Source organism: Neophocaena asiaeorientalis, unplaced genomic scaffold (genome assembly GCF_003031525.2).
Source record: "Neophocaena asiaeorientalis asiaeorientalis breed wild unplaced genomic scaffold, Neophocaena_asiaeorientalis_V1.1 scaffold678, whole genome shotgun sequence".
In the NCBI taxonomy this organism is placed as follows: domain Eukaryota; kingdom Metazoa; phylum Chordata; class Mammalia; order Artiodactyla; family Phocoenidae; genus Neophocaena; species Neophocaena asiaeorientalis.
Genome location: NW_020175038.1, coordinates 892,395 through 917,780, shown reverse-complemented (window position 1 = coordinate 917,780; position 25,386 = coordinate 892,395). Strand labels below are relative to the sequence as shown.

Below are 25,386 nucleotides of genomic sequence, written 5' to 3'. Positions count from 1 at the left end.
GAAGAAAATGTTCACAGGGTTGATTACTATACAGAATGCAGTAAAGAGAATTGGGCAACCTGACTCAGATGTTCAGATGGAAAGATAGGTAGAGTCTGATGACACAAGTTTAAATTCTAGGTCTGCGGGTAAAGCTTTGCAGAGGGACCCACCCCAGAGACATCTGCACAGGGGCCTCCTTTGCTGAGAGCTTCTCCCCCATCCCCGCCACTCCAAGTCCAGATGAACTGCTCAAATTCCTAGGGGAAAGGCTCTATAAATTGTGTGTGTGTATACATATGTATGCATAACACTAATTTTTAAGCTTTGTAACTATCTTTGTAGATAAGAGAAACTAAACCAACTCAAACAGCTTAAAAATGTTGCCCCAGTGACCGCTGGCATCAATATTCTACACAAGATTAAAATTCCCAAGTAGCATACCCTGCACTCCAATTGGTATTTTAATAACTTGATTAAAAATTTCTCATAAGTCTATTAGAGTCAGGAAACGGTCTGCGGTGTAGGTGAAGATTTTCAGTTTTTGCAACGGAAACTTTTGGCTGCCATGAACAGAATAGCAAAAATTCAAATGTGTTCTTCCCCCATCCTTGCCTAGTCCAAAGGTAAAAAAATGAAAACCGTTTGGAAGAATGGTTTTTAAGTTTGCTTTTTTCCTCTACAACAGTCACGTGGATTAATATGATTCAATTTTTAAATCGACTTTTATCTCCCACACCGAATAAACCCGGCCATCCCAGCACAATCAGAAAGACTTAAAAAAAAATTTTTTTTCAGCCCCTAAAGGTTGGGGGAGGGGGGAGAGAAAAAAGGGGAAGGGGAAAGGGTACTTTAATGAAAAAACAACCAATAACGCGAGGTCTTCAGGATATGGTCCGTCATTTCCTAATTAAGAAATGAGTTTGACAGCCTTTTGACCAACTCAATTCAGACATCGCTATGCAAACCCCAAAGGGGTGGTGACTGTGCAAGCGTCGACACTCTATTCCCCTGCGAGACCCCAAGCCTGCCCACCCAGGACGTTCCGGCTCTGGGGTCTTTCCCCTCTTCTCGCAGACGCCTCGGCTCCCCCCCTCCCCAGGTCTATCTCCTCCTACGCTCAGCTCGGCGCTGGGCTGGCCGCCTTCGGCTCGCCGCCACCAGGTCGGTGCAAATACCTTTTCCCTCCCCGGGGCCCCAGGCGCGGACACCTCCCAGCCTCCCTCCCTCCCTCCCTGCCGGCGGGGACCTTTCCCAGCTCGGGAACATCAGCCCCAGGCCGCGGTTCGCAGGAAGCGAAGCCCTTGTTGATGCTGTTCCGTGGTGCGCCGCTCCGCCCTCCGGCGCCGCCCGGGCTCTTCCCCGCTCTGGGGCGCCCCCCTTCCGCGCCTGCGCAGTGCCCCGCGGGAGGCGGGGCTCAGATTCCTGTCAGCGGCGGCGGCGGCGGCGGTGGCGGCAGCGACCGTCAGTTTTCGCTGAGGAGAAGCACGAAACGGACCCGTTGGCTCTCCCCCTCCCTTTCCCCGCCCTGAACCCCCCTCCTGGCTTGCCGAAAATTAGTCTCCGTGGAGTTTCCCCTCCACCCCGACGCCGTTTCCTCGGTCCTCGGCTCAGTGGAAGTCACTGCCCTCGAGGAGGAGGCAGCGGCAGCCGCCCTCGCCTGCCGCCCCCGGTTCGGTGCCCGCGGTCCCGGAGAGGAGGTGCCGCCGCCACCGCCGCTCCCCCCCTCCCGCTGCCCTCGGGCCGGGCTGGGTCGAGCTGCGATGCCCTCGGACTTCATCTCATTGCTCAGCGCGGACCTAGACCTGGAGTCGCCCAAGTCCCTGTACTCGCGAGGTGAGTCAGGCTGGGGGCTGGGGCGTGGGGGCGGGGAGGCCCAGCCCCGCGGAGCCGGAGGGGTCCCGGTCGGGGGCGGCTGCCGAGCCCCTGCCGGGATGGCCTGTCTTGGGGGGGTGGGGAGAGGCCGAGGAGGTCGGGGGTTGGTGGAAAGGGCCAGGGAGGAGTGGCGGCCCCTCCCCCGCGGAGCCGCCGGCCGCAAGGGGCCCAAATGCCGTCGGCCCCCGGGTCTCTGCGGACCCGGTGGCTCTGAGCGCTCCTCGGCGGTCGGGCCCCGCCACCCTCCTCGAGCGGCCGGCCCTGGCCTCCCCGGCTCGGGGATCACCCCGGACTGGGCCCCGCGCTGGGGCCGCCGCGATCCGGCTGCTGCGGCTCCTCTTACCAGGACCATCGTCCCCGGCAAAGTTGCCCCCAAACGGGTGGCATAGCCTGGAGCGGGTTCTGGGTTCAGGGTCACCATTTTTCTCCCTCTCCAGGTTGTTTGTGCGCCGTCGTTCTGCCCCCCTCTCCCTCCGGCCTAGTCCACTCCCTCCCCTTGTTGGGACGGCCCCCCTCGACCAGGCGTCCTTCTTTCCTCGTCATCTTATGGCTGGAAAGAGCCCGAATTTTCTTTCCTTTTCTTTCTTTGTTTTTTTCCTCTCTTTGCACTTCTGTGGCATTCAAATTACCTACTTCTGCCTCTGTTTTACAAAGAGAGGGGTGCTCTCCCTGAATTAGTTTTATTCCTCTCCTGTCCCAGGGGTACCGGCTCAGGCACAGTCGCTGCCCTTTGAGAATTTTCTCTTTCGTTGCCGTTCCAGGGCTCGTTGCAGGGAGGGGGCATCGGACACAGTTTCCCGTTTTAAAACTCTTTTGGCTAAGACCTGAAGGGGATTCCCGGGATATAAAATATTAACACTTGAGCTGATCGCTACTGGGATTAAATTCCTATACTGGACACCACAAGAATGTGTTAGAACAGGTTCCTTGTGCAAGGGCCATCAAACCAAAATGCTCCCACTGCACTCTTAGTCACTTTTTAAATCACTGGGAGGGCGCAAAAGACATAACTGGGCTATTTTACCATGTTAAAAAAAACATTGTGTGCCATTGTGAACCTCCTTCCTGAGAAATTCAGGGTTTCTTCGGTTTTTGATTTGATGTATCCATCCGCTGATTCCACCTCCTGCTAAAAGGGGGTCTTCAGCTTCACATTCATGTATTTAAGATCGTTGAAGTGAATCAGAGTGAGGTGGTTTTCTCTGGAAGGTGCTGTATAGACTGACGATTGAGTTTGTACACAGAGTCCTACTTAGTAACTGTAGCCATTGTCTGTTGCTCTGATGACTTTAGTTGGCAGTCACCATCCTGAAATAGTTTGGAAATATTGTAGTTTTGAGTGTCAGAAAGGAAGAGACGATATCTAGAGGTGATTCTTAGAGAAGGGCTAATGTGGTACAGTTGGGTGCTAAGAATAGTCAAAACATTAACACCATTTGTGCAGTAATCATCAGATAATTTTCCATGAAACAAATGCTTTATGAAAATCTAAGCTTAGTATAGAGACCAGTGTAGAGGCAATTCAGCCTTCTTTTGCGAGAATATATTCACAAATAGGGACTTCAGCTCTTAAAATTACGTGACAATTATATAAGAGATGTATGCTATCCTTGGCTTTTTTTTTTTTAAGTCATTCAGCATAAAAAGTACTTAATGCTTTTTGTGTTTTTCAGATTCTCTGAAGTTACACCCATCACAGAATTTTCATAGAGCTGGACTATTGGAAGGTCAGCAAAGTGCCATTTTAAAGCATATTGTGTGAGTATGCAAAGGCTTTCTCTGAAATGGAGTTTAAATGAGAAAGTGTTAAACTTTGCAAACTCATACAATCTAGTTTTCTCCTAAAGAGCCTGATCCTTCTTTTAGAGCAGCTGAATGTTTTAGTGGATTTTGTTACTGTGTTTGATGTCCTTGTTAGCTATTTTATCTGTTTCGAGAAGCCTTGGGAAAAATCCCCACAAAACTATTAAAAATTATGTGTTGGGTATTCTACTGTAGAATTCCATATCTTGATTCTAGTTTTTACAAAACAAACTGAATATGAAAAGGCTCAAACATTAAGATCATGAACATAACTAAAAGAGCGACACCAAACACATATTTAGTTTGGAAAGTCAGAATTTAGAACTTTCATATGCTGAGCATTTCAGAATGGCATATTAATTATTTATTACAGAAGCATTGATGTCATTACTCTTGCATCATTTTTAAGGATAAGGAAAGCCAAGTAATAGAGATGATGATGGAGCTATGCTTAGAAAAAAGGGTTTTAGAAAGTTCTGGAAATGTTAGAATGTGTAGTATAATTTAAACAGCTGACGATTACTTTAGAAAACATTATTCTGTGTTGTTTTTAGCATTTTAAGACAAAAAAAGGACTACTTGTTGTTTTTGCAGTTTTTGAAGTGATTTCACGTATGTCATTTTTGAATCATGTAATCCTGGGAACTGGACAGCAAGGATATTAATTTTCCTATTATAAAGATGAGTAACCTGAGGCTGAAATTAAGAGACTTGGGGGAAAAAAAATCATACGGTAGTAGAAACAAACAGTGCTTTTGTGTTGTAGTTGGTGCTCTTTACCCAAAGCCAGGCTGCCACTGTAAAATATATATGTAACCAGTAACATAAGCACTTTATGGTCCACTTAAAAAAGGCCCTAAATATTTAAGTTCGACTTGAGTGTAGATGTCAAGGGAAAAAGTGGGTTTTGTAATTAAGCTTAAATTTGAATACCAATTTAGCTACTTGTGACCTTTAGCTCTGTGACCTTGGGCAAGTGATTTTACCTCTCTAAACTTTAATGTTCTTTTATAAAAATGTATATAATCTCTTAAATTTAGTGAGCTAATGTGTATGAAAATGCCTAGTATAGTGTCTGGCTTAATAAATTTTTTTTCCTTTAGTATCAGCTAAATTGTTTTAACTATAATTTAAAGCATATAAAAGTTCTCAGATTAATTATTGATTATACTTATAAAAAGTCCATAGGTATATATATACCTATGGTACATATTAGTATGAAAATCAACTACACTTTGAGGCAAGGAATTTTTAGAAGTGTTTCTTAGTGAAGTAGATTTGTTGTTTCTATTTGTATTGTTCAATTTGTGACCATGTTGTGGAGTTATATTTGTCTGTACAAAAACTCATCCATTTTCTGGGCAGCAAACCAGAGTGTTATAATCATAGAGATTATCAGGCAGGAGAAAGATAAGAAAAAAAAAAAAACGAGTGTTAATTATTTAAGCAAATATTTTTAACAAGTTGATGGAAATGCAGGCAACAATCTAGTATGTATATTTACATGTTTATGCCAAAATGCTTTCACTAATTTTTCATTTTGGTTGAGAGGATACTCAGTTATTTAAAGTAATACCACCCTTTATTGATTATATATAAGTTGTAAAATGTATAAGTATCAAGTATGTCATGTTCTCATATCTTTGATACAAGGTATCATAAGAAAGTTGTTTGCTTGTGTGATGAAAGGATTTAATCTATGTACCCTATTTCTATTTTCAACCTTTTATTATGGACATTTTAAAGAATACACAGAAGTGGAGAGAATAAAATGATGAACACATCATTTTGTTTATTTATGGGTTTATGGGTTTATTTATTTATTTATGGGTTTGGTGGTACCCATCACCAAACTTTAATAGCTATCAAAGTATGTCTACTCTTGTTTTTTTAATCCTCTCTCCTCCCCCAAGCTGTATTATTTTAAAGCAAATACCAGACATCATAATCATTTCATGTATAAATACTTTTCTATTATAGTGATATTTTTTATATTACTTTTTAAAATACTGTATTCCAGGAAATACAAAAAATTCTTATTTCAGCAAGATATTGTACAGCAGGAGGCTACTGCTCCTAGTGTATAAGAGCAATCTGTGCTAAGTTTATAGGTTATGTGGTCAGACTTGGGTTCAAATCCTTGTTTGACGTTTGTGTGTGACCTCAGCTTAGTCATTTAATCTTTCTGTGCTTCAATTTTCTCTTTTTTAAATGGGGGCAATAATATCTTCATCAGAGGTGTTGTTAAGATTATTTGAGGCAAATTCGTGTAAAGCATTTAACCTGGTATATAGTAAGCTCTATAAATGTTAGCTAAATTTGAAAAATTAAATTTAAAAATTTAAACAGCCATCTATATAGTTCCTACTATGTGCCAGGAACTTTACAAATATGAACTCACTGAATTCTCATAACAGCTGTTTGAGATTGTTACTATTACCCCATTTCACAGATGAGGAAGCTAAGGAGGCATAGGGAGTTTCAGTAACTTACCTAGAGTCACACAGCTGGTAAGTTGTAGAGCCAAGATTCCAGCTCAGGTAGTCTCACTTCAGAATCTGTTATCTTAAGTACCATACTGTACTGACTCCCTACTATATATAATATGAAGTATTGTCTAGTAATATTTATGTATGTATGCTTTACATCAATAGTCTAGGTTTCTTTTTTCCTTTTTTTTTAACAAAGTATTTTTTAACGGTTTAATCCCCCCCGCCACCGCGTTGGGTCTTCGTTGCTGCATGCAGGCTTTCTCTAGTTGTGGCAAGTTGGGGCTACACTTCATTGTGGTGCGCAGACTTCTCATTGCGGTGGCTTCTCTTGTTGTGGAGCACGAACTCTAGGCACGGAGGCTCAGCAGTTGTGGCACACAGGCTTAGTTGTTCCGTGGCATGTGGGATCTTCCCCGACCAGGGATCGAACCCGTGTCCCCTGCATTGGCAGGCAGATTCTTAACTACTGTGCCACCAGGGAAGTCCAGTAGTCTAGATTTCTATCTAATAAGTAAAAAACTCAGCCCAGTGTGAAGGGAATTTAATTATTATCATACAATTGGTTAAATTTTTTAGAGAACATAGGTTTTACAAATTAAAAGTTTTTTGTTTTTTTTTTTTTTTTTAAGGAAGACAAGGTTGGAAAACCTACAGTTGGGTATTTAGCTTCAAAAATAGATTTTAAATCTCTTTACTATTCAGTTCGCATTTATCTTTCGTATCAATGCTGATCCTTCTACTCCCTCTCCCCCTTTTCAAGAATAGGAAGTTAGGGCTTCCCTGGTGGTGCAGTGGTTGGGAGTCTGTCTGCTGGTGCAAGGGGCGCAGGTTCGTGCCCCGGTCTGGGGGGATCCTGCATGCCGCGGAGTGGCTGGGCCCATGAGTCGTGGCTGCTGGGCCTGCGGGTCCAGAGCCTGTGCTCCACGACGGGCGAGGCCGCAGCAGTGAGAGGCCCGCGTACCACACACACACAAAAAAAAATAATAGGAAATTAGTTTCTTATTTTTTACTTGAGATATAGTTGACATATTACATTATGTTAGTTTCAAATTCACAACAGTGATTTGATACTTATATATATTGGGAAGTGATCACCATAATAAGTCTAGTTAACATCCGTCACCCTGCATAGTTCTGCTAATACCGTTTTATTTAATTTGGTGATTGCCTGACAATGGGAAAAGGGTCTAGCTATTTAATGTAATGATATGTAGCCATTAAAATAATGTTTCTGGTGACCCCATAATTACATGTGAAACTCCTAATAAAATAAGTAAATAAAAGATATTGTTGCAATTATATTAAAAATAGCTTGCATAGAAAAAAATCCTGGACAAAAGTATATACTACAGATTTTTACTTTTTGATTCTATTTTTGCATTTTCCCTACCTCTTTAAAGAAGGTAGTTTGTATATATTTTTTAAAAAATAAAATGGTTTACACTTACAGTGTTCAGACTTTAAGGCTAGGGTTCTTCTTTGGAGGACCTGGAAAAAATGTTCAACTACAGGAAAAAAAAGGTGCCATTTCTTACACTTTCTGTATTAAAAAATGTTGATTTTGGCATATATAGTTTGCTATATAAAAACTGATATTAAAAATTAAGGTAAATAAGCAAATAATAAGAGGTCATTCTAGAAGTACCTATAGAGATGTAAGATAAGATGGTAGAAAAATCAGATAAAACAGGAAAAATAATATAAGCAAATTGGAAGAAGTAAAGTAATAAAAACAATGGATTAAATTTTTTAAATGCTTTTAAAAGTGAGTTAAGAAATTACATATGGATCAAATTAAAAGAAAATATGAAATATTACATTGAGTAAGGGGAAAATAACCTTTTTTTTAACTACTCTCAATCTGTTTGATATTGTACCATGCATAATTTTACTTTATAGTTCAAAAATGAAAATCCTAAAAAGAGTACGTTTTTTTTACTGATTTTATGGAATATTTCTGAATTGCCATTAAACCTGATTTATTTCTTTCCTAGGGCCTGTGTTCGTAAGGTAGTTAGGCCATTAACTCTTTTTTTTTTTCATAAATTTATTTTATTTATATATTTATTTTTGGCTGCGTTGGGTCTTTGTTGCTGTACTCGGGCTTTCTCTAGTTGCGGAGAGTGGGGGCCACTCTTCATCGCGGTGCGCGGGCCTCTCACTGTCGCGGCCTCTCTTGTTGTGGAGCACAGGCTCCAGACACTCAGGCACAGTAGTTGTGGCTCACAGGCCCAGTTGCTCCGCGGCATGTGGGATCTTCCCAGACCAGGGCTCGATCCCGTGTCCCCTGCATTGGCAGGCAGATTCTCAACCACTGCGCCACCAGGGAAGCCCCAGGCCATTAACTCTTACATGATGAAATGTGTGAAGATATCTTACTGGAAAGGACTTTTTGAAAGTATTTAACATTAAAAGTAATCTATTGGCTTCTTGTTTAGTATCTAGTATTCTCTATTGCTCCATACCTAATAAACTAAAAATATTATTGAGGAAATAATTATGGAAATGAATTTCAAACATATGACAGAATCATACCTAGTTCCTGCCAACTTTTTGTTTCTAGGATCCATCTCTCTCTGATTTCCTATCATTTGTTTTTGTGTCTTCCTAAACTCTGCTTTTTTAATTTTTATTTTTATTCAATACTGGAATTCTATTGCTTGTTACAATAAGATGATAGAAATTCATATTTAATCAGATGGTCCTTGGTCTGCTCTTGAATCATTCTTGACTCTACTGTATTTATTCCAGGAGTCCCCTAAAACTTGGAAATGGTAGTACAGATAAACATTTCTTATTGTGGTCAGTTATATATAAAAATAACCACTTTTTATTAGAGAAAGTTGACCCATCAGATTATTTTCTATTAAGAATAACAGGTAATTAGAAAAAAATAAAGATCAAATTAATCTGAGATACCAGTTGGGCCTGATTATGTAGTGACAGGATAATTCTGCTAACTTTATGAGAAGTAAAAGACTTTCTTCAATAGATATGTTGCTTATTATCTTACGCTCTTTTCTTGTTGCTAAGATTTTATTTCAAGTTACATGAAAGAGAGTCACATCTTTTATTTCCTGTTGCCTTAATAAAAATCAAGGTTAAAAAACTAATGAGGTATATACACTAATTATAAACATGTATTTGAATGAAAAGGTAGAAATAGTCTATGGATTAACTACAGGTAATGATTTCAGCTGCCAAATGTAAATAAAGCCTGATGTTGTGATGAAGGATCTACATATTTGATGGTTTGAACTAAAGATGTGATACATGAGATTTTTCAGTTACTTTTATTTATTCTTAATAACTTAAAAATAGATTTTTTCTCTTGCTTTTATTTTTAATATTTATTTGATAAGTAGGTACTGATTATTACTGCTGGCCAGCCATGAATCCTTATCATTTCTTTCCCATTCAGAAATGTTATTATTAGTCCTTTAGTAAATTTGGTAGTTGGTTTTGAAGGCGAGACAAGAACAAAAAAGTTACTAATAAATAGTGAGCCAAGTTTATTATTCTTATCTTTATAAATTTAGTTTTAGTTTTAAAAAATCTATGTAAAGCAGTCTTTGTAGGACACGTCAAAAGAAAGTGTTGGTAAAGAGAATAAAGAATAATAAATTCAGTGTTAGTAATAATTGAAGTCATTTTTTGAGCAATTTGTGTGTACCAGCATTTTACAGATATTTTCCACGTTTAATCCGCAGAAAAGTCCTGTGAGATAGTATCAGTATCCCTGTTTCATAAACGAGGAAACTGAGGTACAGAGGGATTCACTGATTTTCTTAAGGTTACATAGCTAGTGGACGAGGCTGGTATTTGAAACTTGACTATTTTACCCCAGAGTTTTGAGTTTGTACTTACTTTCTTACAATACAAACATTTGATAATTGGCATTTACACTTCAGGCCCTAAAAAGATTACACCACTGTTCAGATGGTATATAAAGAGTACTTTGTGTAGATTTCTTTAGCTTAACAGTTCCCATAAAGTAAGGAGAAAAATTCTGTAAGCCACACAAAAAATCAGTAAAGATTATGATGATAACCCTTTTTAGGAATATTTTAGCACTCAAAATTAGCAAATCATTTCCTGGCTTTGGTGCATGTCTTTAAGATTTAGCTGAAGCACACTGCTGGTTGAACCACCTCTGTTTTGACTGTCGATGGTGCTCAAAAGTGAAAAGGAGGGGCAAGCCACCACCTAAGGAGAACTGCTTTAAAAACGGAAGATGCCATGGGGCTCTTGATTTCTTTGGCAGTAGTTTTATGGAAGCATAGAAGTCATTGCACCCTATTTCTGCTGGTATGTTTCAGAGCGTAACTAAACCTGAGAAGAGATGAGTAACAGAAAAAGCAGTACTCACAGAGCATTGGGAGTTAGTTCTATTTATTGTCGTGGTTGGTGTTTGTTTTTGAACTTCCTGAAAATTCTGTTAGGCAGTAGAAAATTTGCGTTTTAATTCTAGTTAAGCCTTGAGACCATGTGGAAAATCGTGTAAGCATTCCTTTTCTTCAGCAGAGACATTGTCATCAGTCTTGCTTACCTAAGAGTTGTGAGGACGAATAACAGATAATGTTAGAGGATTTTGAAAACTATGAAATGCTATACGAATAGTGATATTTTGCATAGGGCCCTATTAATTTACTTTGGTTCTTCTTTCCACTGTCTGTCTCTTTTTTTCCCCCAATCTTCCCATTCTACCCGTGTCTCCATTTTCTCATGGAACTCTCTACATTTTGCTTGTTGGTTCTGCTGTTCTTGTATTCTTTCTTTCCTCTCTCTTTTAGAAAAACAAACCATCCTTATAGAGGTACACAGGTACACCCATTTCAAGTGTTCCTTGAGTTTTTAACAGGTGTATGCATTTGTGTAATCACTACAGACAAGATACAGAACATTTCAGTCATCCCGTTATGCTACCTCTTGATCTTTTGTAGTAAATTCTGCCCACTCCAGCCCCTCAGGAAAACTGATGTTTTTCCTTACCAAAGATTAGTTTTGCCTTTCTTTAGAATTTTGTTTAAGTGGATTTATACAGTACACACTATATTTACAGTATACAGTGTGTACTCTTTTCTCTTTAACTTTTGTTGTTCAACCACCATAACCTTCTAGAAAGGAAAACTAGTTTTTTAAAGGGCATAAAGTTAATAAGGCATTTTTTATTCTTATATATTCCTATATTCTATAATGTAGCCAAGTGTAGTTTTTTAGAGATGATTTTTTTTATGCTTATTTGCAAGGTTACTTAGTCATAATATTGTTATAGTATTACATAGTAATATTATAATAATAATATTATTATTATTCATTCACTCAAAGTGAATTCACCCATATATCCTGGCCACATATTGCTTATAGTTTAGTAAAAGAGATTGTATGTAAATAAACAGTGATAACACAAGAGTTTTAAAGGGTTTTGTAATTCAATCTGGAATGAAGAATGAAGTTAATATGAAGTTCCTATTTGTTAATAGGAAAATACTTTTGTGCGAAGTATACCTGAGCATATAGTTTGCCCCTATACTTAATAATGTAAAATGAAGTTTAAAACTTTAAACTTTCTTTTTAAAATAGTTTTAGTCTTCAGAGGGTTATAGAGCTGAAGGGTATGTAGGTAGGGGGTATGTACTTATTTGTACTCTGATTATTTCTGTAGGTTAAGCATAAATTAGGTAAAAACAATATGAGCTTTCTGTCCCATGTGAGTACTGTCTTGTGCTTAACTGTAAAAATACTACTGTAAATGCTAATTAATGATAAATTAATGTTCACAAGTTATAAATTTATAACTTGTGAACATTATAGGCTCAATTTATAAGTGCCTAGATAATGGGCAGTTATAAGTACTTTAGAAACACTGTAAATCAAAAATTTACTTGAGTAAGTTTTTATAAAATTGTATTATGACCTCCAAGACTTTTTTCTATATTCCTTTTTCATTTTTATTGTTAGGTCATACTCTCTAGACTATTAGGCTAATGTAGAGTGAATGAATGGGAAATATAAACATATAGTTGAATTTTATAATTTTAAAATTATTTTTGAAGAACTTTTCATTTTCTTAGTTTATTTTTACCTATAATGTTGAGTACAGGATGGAAATTTATATATAATACTTGAATAACATGCTTTGGATAAAATTACTACTTAATTCCTTTAAAAAACTCATTGCTTAAAAAAAAAACTGGGTAATGAAGTAGTTGAAGAACAGAAAGTAATTAGTTAACCAAATTACTACTCTGTTATAGTAAACATAAATAACATGTTTATAGTATATAGTAAATAAAAACTAAAAAATAACTTTCTTGAGAATGTTTTTCAATCAAACTTCACAAGAATGGATAGAATCAACACTGTAAATTCTGCACAGAAAAAATAGTTTAGTGCATAGTGAATTGCGAACAAATAAACAGAAGAGTTGAAATAGAAGAATATGAAGTTTTTCTTAGAAATTAAAAGTGGTAGAGATAATAATAAGTAAATCAAAGTCCCACTTACTTATCTGACTTGTGAATAGAAACCCAGTTTCAAAAACACACATTACTTAATAGCTGTGTGATTTTAGGCAAGTTACTTAACCTCTCTTTACTCAGTTTGTTCTTCTATAAAGTGGAGATAGTAGACTCATATATTTGTTATGAGGATTGGATGAGTTAATATTTCTAAAGAACTTGGAATAATGCTTGGCACATAGTAAGCACTATATAAGTATTGGTTAAATAAGTAAAATAAAATTTATATCTACAGGTAAGTTATTTGGCAAACATACTTACTCAAGATGTAACAAGAAACCAGGATTTTATTACTATGCATAAGCTTCTGAACACCCAAATCAGATGTTGCTAAATTTATATACTAAGGTTTAGGCATTCACAGCACTATGTTGTGCAGGATTAATCTTCCTAAAATACAAATCTAATCATATTGCTTACTTAAAAATCCTGTAATGGTGTCCATGGGCTTTAGGGTGAAATCCACATTCTTAAAGACTTGGTTCCTGATTATCTTTTTATTTTAATTGAGGTGAAATTCATAGAACATAAAGTTTATCATTTTAACAGTTTAAAACTTTTTTAAAATTTTTTATTTTTGGTTGCGTTGGGTCTTTGTTGCTGCGTGCGGGCTTTCTCTAGTTGCGGTGAGCGGGGGCTACTCTTCGTGAGGTGCGTGGGCTTCTCGTTGCAGTGGCTTCTCTTGTTGTGGAGAACCGGCTCTAGGCGTGTGGGCTTCATTTGTTGCAGCACACAGACTCAGTAGTTGTGGCACGCAGGCCCTACAGTGCACGGGCTTCAGTAGTTGCAGCTCATGGGCTCAGTAGTTGCGGCATGCGGGCTCTAGAGCGCAGGCTCAGCAGTTGTGGCACATGGGCTTAGTTACTTCACGACATGTGGGATCTTCCTGGACCAGGGATTGAACCCATGTCCCCTGCATTGGCACGTAGATTCTTAACCACTGCGCCACTAGGGAAGTCCTCATTTTAACAGTTTTAAAGTGTATAATTCAGTGAGTTATAGTCCATTTACAGTGTTGTGTAACCAGCACCAGTATATAATTCCAGAACATTTTCATCACCCCAAAAAGAAACCCCTTACTCATTTAGCAGTCATTCCCCATTCCTTCCCACATCCCCAGCTCCTGGTAGCCACTCATCTGCTTTTTGTTTCTATGAATTTGCCTATTCTAGACATTTCATATAAAAGAAATCATATAATATGTGGTCTTTTGTGACTTCTTGTTTCACTTAGCATAATGTTTTCAAGGTTCATTCATGTTGTAGCATGTATCAGTATTTCATTTCTTTTTATGGGTGGATAATATTCCATTAGATGGATACATGCTACTATGTTTATCCATTCATTTATTAGTTGATAGACATTTGGGTTATTTTGGCTATTATGCACATTTGTGTACAAGTTTTTGGGTGTACAGGCGTTTCATTTCTCTGGGTATATACCTAGGAGTGGAATTGCTGGATCATATGATAACTGTATATTTAACTTTTGGAGGAACTGCCAAACTGCTTTCTGCAGTGGCTGCACCATTTCACATTTTCAGCAGCAATGTTTGAGGGTTCTGATTTCTCCACATTCTTGTCAACACTTACTCTTAGCTTTTTGATTATAGCTATCTCTAGTTGGGTATGAAGCAGTCTCCTGTGGTTTTGATTTATATTTACCTAATGACTAATGATGTTGAGCATCTTTTCATATGTTTATTGGCCATTAATATATCTTCTTTGGAGAAATGTCTGTTCAAGGCTTGGCTCATTTTAAAATTGAATTATTTGTCTTTTCATTGTTGAATTGTAAGAGTTCTTTATATATTCTTTATACAAGTCCCTTATTAGATATATGATTTGCCAAAATTTTCTCCTATTCTGTGAGTTGTCTTTTCACTTTCTTGGTAGTGTCTTTTGATGCACAAATGTTTTTAATTTTCTCGAAGTCTACTTTATCTTTTTTGTTGTTGTTGCTTATGCTTTGTGTCATATTTAAGAAACTGCTGCCTAATCCAAGGTCACAAATATTTACACCTGTGTTTTCTTCTGGGAGTTTAATATTCTTGGCTCTTACATTTAGGTCTTTGATCCATTTTGAGTTAATTTTTGTCTGTGGTGTGCAGCCTGTGGTGTGTCATTCTTTTGCATGTGTATATCCAATTGCCCCCAGTACTATTTGTTGAAAAGACTATTGTTTCCCTTTGAATGGTCTTGGCAACCTTGTTGAAAATCAGTTGACTATAGGCATATGGGTTTATTTCTGGATTCTCAGTTCTTTTCTATTCATCTATATGTCTATTCTTATGCTACTAACGCACTGTCTTGATTACTGTAGCTTTGAAATTGGGAAGAGTGAGTCTTCCAATTTTGCTCTTCTTTTATAAGATTGTTTTGGTTATTCAGGATCCATTGAATTTCCATTTGAATTTTAGGATCAGCTTCTCAATATCTGCAAAAAGGAGAGCTGTGATTTTAATAGGGATTACATTGAATCTGTAGGTCAGTTTGAGGAGCACTGCCATCTTAATAGTATTCAGTCTTATCCTCTATGAACATGGGATGTGTTTCCTTTAATTTAGGTCTTTAATTTCTTTCAACAGTGTTTTGTAGTTTTCAGAGTATAAGTTTTACACTTCTTAAACATTTAAGTATTTTATTCTTTTTAATCATTGTTTTTAAGTGTTAATAAAATTATGGAAATAATTTGGAGAAAGGTCTCTCAAAACTTAGGAGAGCTTTAGTATTTTTTTTTAATAAGTTTATTTTATTTATTTATTTTTGGCTGTGTTGGGTCTTCGTTGCTGTGCGCGGGCTTTCTCTAGTTGTGTTGAGTGGGGGCTACTCTTCATTGTGGTGCGTGGGGTTCTCACTGCAGTGGCTTCTTTTGTTGTGGAGCACAGGCTCTAGGCATGCAGGCCTCAGTAGTTGTGGCTCGTGGGCTCTAGAGCATAGGCTCAGTAGTTGTGGCTCACAGGCTCTAGAGCACAGGCTCAGTAGTTGTGGCCCACGGGCTTAGTTTTTTGCGGTATGCGGGCCTCTCACTGCTGTGGCCTCTCCTGTTGCGGAGCACAGGCTCTGGACGCGCAGGCTCAGTGGCCATGGCTCACGGGTCCAGCCGCTCCGTGGCATGTGGGATCTTCGCGGACCAGGGCACGAACCGCTGTCCCCTGCATCGGCAGGCGGACTCTCAAACACTGCGCCACCAGGGAAGCCCCGGCAGGTGGATTCTTAACCACTGTGCCACCAGGCAAGCCCGAGCTTTGGTAGTAAAGTACTAGATCATGCGTGTGTTCAGGAAATGAAACTGAAACCACAATAAGGTAATTGTACAATATTAGAATCAGCCATGGAATTAAAGCCGCAGTAAACCATAAAGAACATTTAGTAAAGTCCAGTTTTGTTTAAAAAGTTATACTGGATGGTATTTTTCTCAAGGACAGGGACTTGAGAAAAATACCTCACATTCTCTTAGCATCTGGCACAAGTGCTTATATCCAAAAGGTGCTTGAATGAATGAATACCACATCCAGAAAAGAAGGAAGGAATAGTATTGGAAGTGTGAAATGATTGTGCTCTAGTTATATACAACCATGTAGAAAGCTTTAATTGGAATAATAATTGGATTAAAATGATTAGAGGTGGAAACCTAGACCTTTAAAAAATTGGAGCTATTTAATTAGTAAAGACAAAGGTTTAGGTAATTCAGATGCAAATGGAGGTGGATTTGTTCACTAAATCTGGAATACTCAAATAAGAAGGTTCTCTTGAAGCTTGACCACCTTCACCCATTTAATTCACAGCCCTCACCTTCCCTGCCTCCACAACCCCCAATCTGTTCTCTGTATCTTTTAGTTCAGTTTTGAAGAAAATAATTTTTTGATTACTCATGTAAGTGATATCATATAGTATTTGTCTTTCTCTGACTTATTTCACTTAGCATAATGCCCTCAATGTCCATTCATGTGTTAAATGGCAAGATTTCCTTCTTTTCTATGGCTGAGTAATATTCTTGTGTGTGCGTGCATGCGTGTGTGTGTGTGTGTGTGTGTGTGTGTGTGTGTATCACATCTTTATCCATTCATTTGTTAATGGACACTTTGGTTGTTTCCTTGTTTTGACTGTTGTAAATAATGCTGCAGTGAAAATGAGGGTGCAGATATCTTTTCAAGACAGTGATTTTGTTTTCTTAAGGTAAATACCTAGAAGTGGAATTGCTGGATCATGTAGTTCTATTTTTAGTTTTCTGATGAATCTTCATACTATTTTCTGTAGTGGCTGCACCTGATTGGCATTCTTGAGCACAGGAATTGATTATATTTAAATAAAAACATGTCAGTTAAATGAGAGAAACACTTAGGTGACTGGCTATAAACAAATACAATATGAAGAGTCTGACTATACTTCATTTTATTGATTAGGACAACTATTTCTGTATATTTAGTTTAATAGCAGCAAAATACTGCTTGTGCTATTAAACATATTTGTTATATTTAAGAACATATTGACTTTAATATATTGCTAAACATAAATGTTTTAAAATAAAAGCACTGATGCAATAAAAATATGTTAAATATTGATAAGGATATAAAAAGATTTTCAACATCATTAGTCATTGGGGAAATGCAAAGCAAAACCACAGTGAGATACCACTTCACACCTACTAGGATGGCTATAATCAAAAAGACAGATAATAATAAGTGTTGGCAAGGATGTGGAGAAATCACCTCACACACTGCTGGTGGGAATGTAAAACAGTGCAGCCACTTTGGAAAATAATCTGATAGTTCCTCAAAGTGTTAAACATAGAGTTACCATATCCAGCAATCTCACTTCTAGATACATACCCAAGAGAAATGAAAACATCTGTACACATAAAATATACATGTATACTTGTATACGTATGTTCAGAGCAGCATTGTTCATAATAGCCAAAGTATGGAAACAAGCCAAATGTCCATCAACTAATGAATGAATGGATAAACAAAATGTAGTATATCCGTTTAATGGAATAATATTTGGCCATAAAAAGGAATCAGTTACTGATACATGCTGGAACATGGATGAATCTTGGCAGTATGCTTACTGGAAGAAGCCAATCATGAAAGACCACATACTGTATGATTCCATTTATATGAAATCTACAGAATAGACAAATCTAGAGAGGCAGAAAGTAGATTAGTAGTTCCTGGGGTGGAGGGGAGTGAGGGGGATTATAGTTAAAGGGCTTGGGGTTTCTTTTGAGAGTGATACAAATATTCTAAAATGTATTGTGATGATCGTTGCACAACTCTGAGTGTACTAAAAGCTGTGTCCACCAACAGATGAATGGATAAATAAAATGTGGTATATACATACAGTGGAATATTATTCATCCTTAAAAAGGAATGGAATTCTGATATCATCTTACAACATGGATTAACCTTGAAAACATATGCTAATTGAAATAAGCCAGATACAGAAGGACAAATATTATAAGTTTCCGTGTGGTATCTAGAATAGAGACAGAAAGTGGAATAGTGGTCACCAGGGACTATGGGGAGAGGGCAATGAGGAGTTATTCTTCAATAGGTACAGAGTTTATGTTTGAGGCAATGAAAATGTTCTGGAAGTGAATACTAGTGGTGATTGTTGTACAACATTGTGAATGAACTTAATGCCATTGAATTGTAGACTTAAAAAAATGGCTACAGTAGTACGTTTTATGTATATTTTACCACACACACAAAATGTTAAAAAAACAAAAACATAATTTTAAGACTCTGAGATATACTATTTTATAAAGTTATTGAGACAGAGGTAATTGTGTGGTGGCACATGGAAGGGAGACTTTTTTCAATTTCCCATTTAACACAGTATATTTTAGTTGTCTAAATCATCTAAATGTGCTTTAAATGTAGATAGGGTGATCAAATACTGAGTGTGCTACATCTTGAATAATCAAAAAATTTTGATGAGCAAGATTAGACAACAGATGACTGAAAAATTCATGAAGTAGATTAACCTTGTTTAGTTTGGAAATTTTTTTGACTATTAATATGCATGGTTGATTCATTTTGTTGATTTCCTGAAAGCAAATGTTTAATAGTAGCAAGAGGATTGCAGTTTTCTAATAAATGTCACAGAATTGTGACAGTGAGCTAGGAGGAAGAAAAACTGCATAAGTGAAGTGAGATACACTTCTGTAGCAGTGGAAGCTATAAACCCTACTGTCTTGAAACATTCTCTTTGTATTTGTATTATTAATTAGACATTAGTAGAGGATAATGAGGACCCTGGATAACTGCTAGATTTTTTTTTCATTTTCTTAATGGTATCTTTTATTTATTTATTTATTTTAACTTTTTGTCTTAGAGTATAGTTGATTAACAATGTTGTGTTAGTTTCAGGTGTACAGCAAAGTGATTCATGTATACATATACATGCATCTATTTCACATACTGCTAGATTAAATATAGGTATAACTGTATTCATCAGAGTTCCTGAGTAAGAGGCATTGCTGGCTAGTTTAGTATTTGTTTTGTGTGAACATGAAAGTGCTTAATTTATTTTTCTTTGATTTGTTATGGTCCTCAACTACTAAAATATTTTCTGTTTAAAAGGATGTTTTCTTAAATTATTGCCACAGATCAAGTTTTAAGTTTGAGAGTAAGTGAGAGAACTTGAACATGATTCAATGTTGAACATCACTTCAGTTTAGTGAAGTTAAATTTATCTTGACCAGTACTCGTATGTTTACTGGTAAAGGCATATTAATCTGTGTATGAGTAGGCTTTATGAATAAATAATGTTTTAGGTATAAATTAGGCACTTTGGTAATTTATACAATAATTTTTGTAGACTGACTAGTGCTCTTACCGAGTACTAATTGCATCATAGATTCCTCGAGTACCCTATAAGCTTAATATTTCCCCTAGTAATAGAAACCAACTTACTCCTAAGAATACTTAAGATTAGGTCTGTAATCACGGTTGCCTTTACTCATGTGTTGGAATTACAATGGGCTGCTTGAGATGGCAAACTTCAGAGGAGAGATGTCTGCTAATTCTAAAAATAGAAAGGTAACCTAGAGCTGAAAGATAGCTACCGAGTCATTGTGTTCTCACCATACTTGTTTGCTTATTTATGTGAACCCAAAGTGCATTTTCCCTTAAATTTAGATGCGCTTTGTTCTCCTATACATCTATACTAGTATTTCTTGAACTTGTTAGGGCTTTTCAGAAACATCAACTGTCAACCAACATAGAAACAAATTATATTTTGGAATCTCCCAAATCAAATAGGTTTAAAAGTGAAATTTAGCAGTCGTTTATTATGTGAGCAAAATAAAACAGAAAAAGTGAACTATGAGAAGTAAGGTCTTTTGGAAAAATCATTGTAGTTTGGACCCTATAATATTGCCCAGAAGAGAGCATATCCATTGGATATGCCACTTTAGAGGGAAATTGGTGGGAAAAAAGGTTCTAGGCCTTCTTCCATTAAGAACTATTTGAATATTCACCACTGTCTAGTTCTGGAACAAAGATAGACCAGAGCATTACAGGGAGGGTCCTTCCCAGTGTGTTGGACCTCTTCTTTTCCTGCTTCCTTTTTAGTAGGATATTGTTCATCTACTTGTCCATAAATTGCATATTGCAGAGATCATGGATTGTAGTAAGCATAGCTCTTCATAAAGGGACTGGATGGTGTGTCCTGTGAGAACAGTACCTTTGTAACAACCAAATGTGGATGTGCTATAATAGGACGGATAAGCAAATCCACATTTGGATTGCTAAAAATCCTTAAATGTAGATGAAACTTCAACTTGGAAATTCAAAGGAAATTCAACTTGGAAATTCAAAGGATAAAAATAAGAGAGTAAAAAAGTTTTATGAGTTAAAATAGCTATAAATAGACAGTAAAAAGCAATATCCCTAATTCTGGTATTCAACTAAGATTGACTAGAAACTTCAGGATGGTTCAGATCTCTCCTTTGAGTATTCAGGGTAAGGCTCTTGAATTCCAAATCCAGGAAATAAAAGAGAAGTGTCTTTTTTCTTTCTTTTTTTTTTTGGAGCTGCAGCAGGAAGGGTTTGTTTTTGATACTTTGTTACTTTGTTTTTCATTATTCTCTCTCTGTGTATTTTGTCTTTCATCGTAGGTGACTCTGACACCCCAGATATCTAAAGAGCTCCTTCCTTACTTTGACATTTGTATGTCTTCTTGGTACAGATTTTAATGAGTGCTAAATACCAGGTGACTTAATACAAGTATTCTGAATGAACCAGTAAATTGACAAATCTTGTTTTAGGCAATTAGGTGATGATATACAACAGAATGGTTTCCTGATAATTTTAGGTTTGAGCATTTATTAAAAACCAAAAAACCATATTAGTCAAAGTTCAGGATTTTTCAGGAGAGGTGTTTCACATTACAGAACAGTATTATTTCTTCTTTGTATCATTAAAATAAAACAGTTGAATTTCAGCTTGTAAATATTGGAAAGTTGTTCACAGTTATTTTGTCTCAGGTTAGAAGATTATAAGGAGAAAATAACTTCTAAAGTGGTTTAGACAGTCATATTTTAAGTTTAATGTTCTGTAAATTTCAAGTTGTATTCTATATCTTTTTCTAGCCTTTTCCCCCCTTAGCCTGACAGGATAGAGATTGTCCCATTGTAATTATTTTTCAGTTTTGCTAAAAATTATTTTTCAGTTTTGCTAAAATGCTAAGCAGCCATTTTTAAATGGCTGCCTTTGGGCCAAGGATAAAAAAAGACATTGAGTCTTTGAGACATTGTCTCAAAGGTGAGTTGTTTTCTAACATTTCAGTCAGGTAGTTGTGCTCTATTGCCTCACTCAGTTTCTCCATTGAAATAAGGATCACACAGAAGTTACGTCATGAGACTCTATTCTCTATAGCGGATCCAGTTCCAAGGTCTAATGCCCAACTACATAGGAACATTTCATATCCCATTTTGTGGGGCCAGTATTCTTTTTTTTTTTCCTCCTTTTTTCTTTTTTGTCTGCGCCGGGCAGTATGCGGGATCTTAGTTTCCCCACCGGAGATAGAACCCGTGCCCCCTGCAGTGGAAGCATGGAGTCTTAATTAACCACTGGACTGCCAGGGAAGTCCCATGGGGCCAGTATTCTTGTTCAACAGCAATATTCTTATTCGCTGACCATATAGAATTTAAAAACATTAAGGCAATTTCAAAAAACTTTTCTTCTCATTCTGTTACCATATTCTCTCCCAAAATAATATATTAATAATATGAAGAGGGCAGTGTGTATAGTGGCTAAAGATATGGGCCTTGGAGCAAGACTTCCTGGGTTCAGGTTATATTATACACTGGCTATGTGGCAGTTTGGACAAGTTCATTGACCTCTCTTTGCCTCAGTTTCCTCATCTGTAAGGTGCTGTTGATAATAGAGCTTACAGCATAGGGCTGTGAGAATTAAATGAGTTAATAGAAGTAAAGTACTCAGAATGGGTGCCTAGCATAGGCTACTTAAGTTGATGTTATTATTACTGGAATATAGTTTCTACATATTTTTTTGAAAGGGATAAAAAATATACCTTTATATTACTATCATTAGTGCCAAAGAAAAAGTGGAAGACATCATATCTTAAATAAAGCAGAATAAACATCGGTATTGGTCTTTTTGGCATTCTATGTTTATGGCCATATTCCTTTGGGTGGTTTCTTGATATATCTGACTTTAGGAATTATAAGAGTACCAAAGTTTCTTGGGTTTGAAAACAAGAATTTGTGCCAGTGCAAGGGAAACTGTGCTGCTAGCCATCTCTTCTTTACTAATGATTGTATTGTCCAGAGTGTCTGTGTTTTAAGGCCTCATTTTCTTATTCTGGGAGAATAAGACACAGGGAAAAAGCTTTAGATAGTTAATAACAGACTGGCTTCTGTGGAAAAATTAACTTACTTTTGTATTTTATTTGCAATTCAGTTAATCTAGAGGTACCTTTGTGGTGGGGGAAAAAGTACAGAATTTATAGTTAGGAAACATAGTACTGGGCCTTCCCTGGTGGTCCAGTGGCTAAGACTCCTCACTCCCAATGCAGGGGGCCCGGGTTCAATCCCTGGTCAAGGAACTAGATCCCGCACACATGCTGCAACTAAAGATCCCACAGGCCACAGCTAAGACCTGGCGCAGCCAAAATAAATAAATAAATATATATTTTTTAAATGGCTTAAGTTAAAGCTCTTAAAAAAAGAAACATAGTATTTTAAAATACCTGTTTTACGTTTTGCTAGTCGTATTTCTTTTTATGCTTTTATCCTCATTTCCTCTTTAACAGGGTTATTATGAAGTTTATATGAAATAATGGTTTTCATTATGCTAGTGCTTTTTTTTTTTTTTTGGACTCTCAACCACAGTGCCACCAGGGCAGCCTTAGTGCCTTTAAACATTATTTGAATGTGAATCTCCAATTTTCTCTGGATATTTTGAGGAAAAGTCGAAGATATATTGAAGGAAAGAATGTTAATTTTTTAGGACAAGTTATTCTTTTGGGGTGTTTAAGATATTTTTAATAGAAATTTTTTTAAAATTGAAAACTTAACTTTTTCAGATTATAATACAATTATACTTTTATGCTTATTACAAAAAGGGTAGGTCATTGTATGACATAAAGCATATAAAGTAGAAAAGGAAAATAATATATAATCCTACCATACAGAGATAACAACTGTTCACATTTTGACATACAGTATGTCATTCTGTATTCTTTTCTGTGCAATGTGGGCATTTTACATTTATTTATTTTTTTCTAAAATAGAATCATATTGTGCTTTTTTTCTTAGAATGTTTTGGACACCACTCTAGGTTAATAAGTGGAACATAATGTAGCTTTTTTTAAATTATAAAGACTTCAAACAATATAACAAATACAAAGAATAAAAGTTACAAAAGATCCCACCTCTCATAGATAACCACTGTTATATTTCTATGCACACATATATTTTTTTATGTAAATGGGATTATTTTTATATGGTTTTATACTGTTTATAGCCTGCTTCCTTTACTCAACAATAAGTTATAGATGTTTTCTGTGGTCCAAATAGATCTTTGTTTTTATTTTTAATAGCTACATTATATTTCATAATATGGATGTACCATCATTGCCATCATTTATTTAACTGCTCTATTGATGACATTTAGGATGTTTCTGGTTTTCATTTTTTTTTATTTATTTATTTATTTATTTATTTATTTATTTATTTGGTTGCACCGGGTCTTAGTTGCGGCACGCATGTGGGATCTAGTTCCCCGGCCAGGGATCAAACCCAGGCCCCCTGCGTTGGGAGCATGGAGTCTTAACCACTGTGCCACCAGGGAAGTCCCCTGGTTTTCATTTTTATAAACAATGCTGCAGAGAGCATTTTTGTATATGCATATCTTTGCAAACTTAACTATATATTTTTTCTTAATTTAAATTTATCAAAGTATAATTACTGGGAAAAAGCATGTACACATTTGAAATACAATGACCCTGTTGCCTTATTGCCTCCAAAAAGGTTTTACCAGTTTATATCCATTAGCAATACCAATTTCCTGGAACCTTTGCCAGCACCAAGTATTATTTTTTAAAGACTATTACAGTTTCATATGCTATGCTGTCTTATTCTTTTAGCCATTAAAATTGAATATTTTTCATGTATATATTGGCCATTGTGTATCTTTTTGAATTGTCTGTTCTTATCCTTTGCTAAATTTGCTATAGGAGTCTTCATTTTCCTCCTAATTGATTTAAAATTTCCTAAAAAGGGAAATTATAATTATTTTCTTTTGCGTGAAATGTGGTAATTATTTGTCATTGATGTTTTTCTGTCAAAAATTGGTAAAGTGGCTATAAGCTTGTTATCATCTCAAACTCCAAAGATCCACAGATCTTGAGTATTTTACATGTGCTTCATAGGATTAAGAAACAAGTAGATCGTTGTGTTTTCATTTTTAAAACAGTATAGTGGTGGCACAGAAACAGACATATAGATCAATAGAACAGGATCGAAAGCCCAGAAATAAACCGACGCACTTATGGTCAATTAATCTACAACAAATTAGGCAAGGATATACAGTGGAGACAAGACAGTGTCTTCAGTAAGTGATGGTGGGAGAACTGGACAGCTACATGTAAAAGAATGAAATTAGGGACTTACCTGGTGGCGCGGTGGTTAAGAATCCTCCTGCCAATGCAAGGGACACGGGTTCGATCCCTGGTCTGGGAAGATCCCACATGCCGTGGAGCAACTAAGCCTATGTGCCACAACTATTGAGCCTGCGCTCTACAGCCGGCGAGCCACGACTACTGAAGCCCACATGCTCTAGGGCCCATGCTCCTCAACAAGAGAAACCACCGCAGTGAGAAACCCGCGCATCGCAACGAAGAGTAGCCCGTGCTTGCTGCAACTAGAGAAAAGCCCGCACGCAGCATCAAAGACCCAACGCAGCCAAAAAAAAAAGAATGAAATTAGTACATGCTCTAACACCATATACAAAAATAAGCTCAAGATGGGTTAAAGACCCAAAATATAAGACCAGGTACTATAAAACTCCTAGAGGAGAGCATAGGCAGAACACTATTTGCCATAAATCGCAGGAGTATTTTTTTGGATCCATCTCCTAGAGTAGTGGAATTAAAAACAAAAAATAAACAAACAGGACCTAATTAAACTTAAAAGCTTTTGCACAGCAAAGGAAACTATAGAAAAAACAAAAAGACAACCTATGG

The 25,386-nt window shown here is 37.0% G+C and overlaps 1 protein-coding gene across 5 annotated transcripts in view; it reads left to right on the top strand.

Moving 5' to 3' along the window:
* Positions 1–1,422: 1,422 nt before the first annotated feature.
* The window catches only part of NFAT5 (nuclear factor of activated T cells 5), a 126,888-nt gene continuing 102,924 nt past the window's right edge, over positions 1,423–25,386 (top strand). For 3 of the 5 annotated variants that reach the window (XM_024763095.1, XM_024763099.1, XM_024763094.1), the window contains exons 1-2: positions 1,423–1,815; positions 3,528–3,581. In XM_024763095.1, the coding sequence (XP_024618863.1) occupies positions 1,743–1,815; positions 3,528–3,581 (127 nt within the window). In that variant the 5' untranslated portion in view covers positions 1,423–1,742. The remainder of the gene's footprint in view (positions 1,816–3,527; positions 3,582–25,386) is intronic. The other 2 variants (XM_024763097.1, XM_024763096.1) reach the window with 1 other exon arrangement.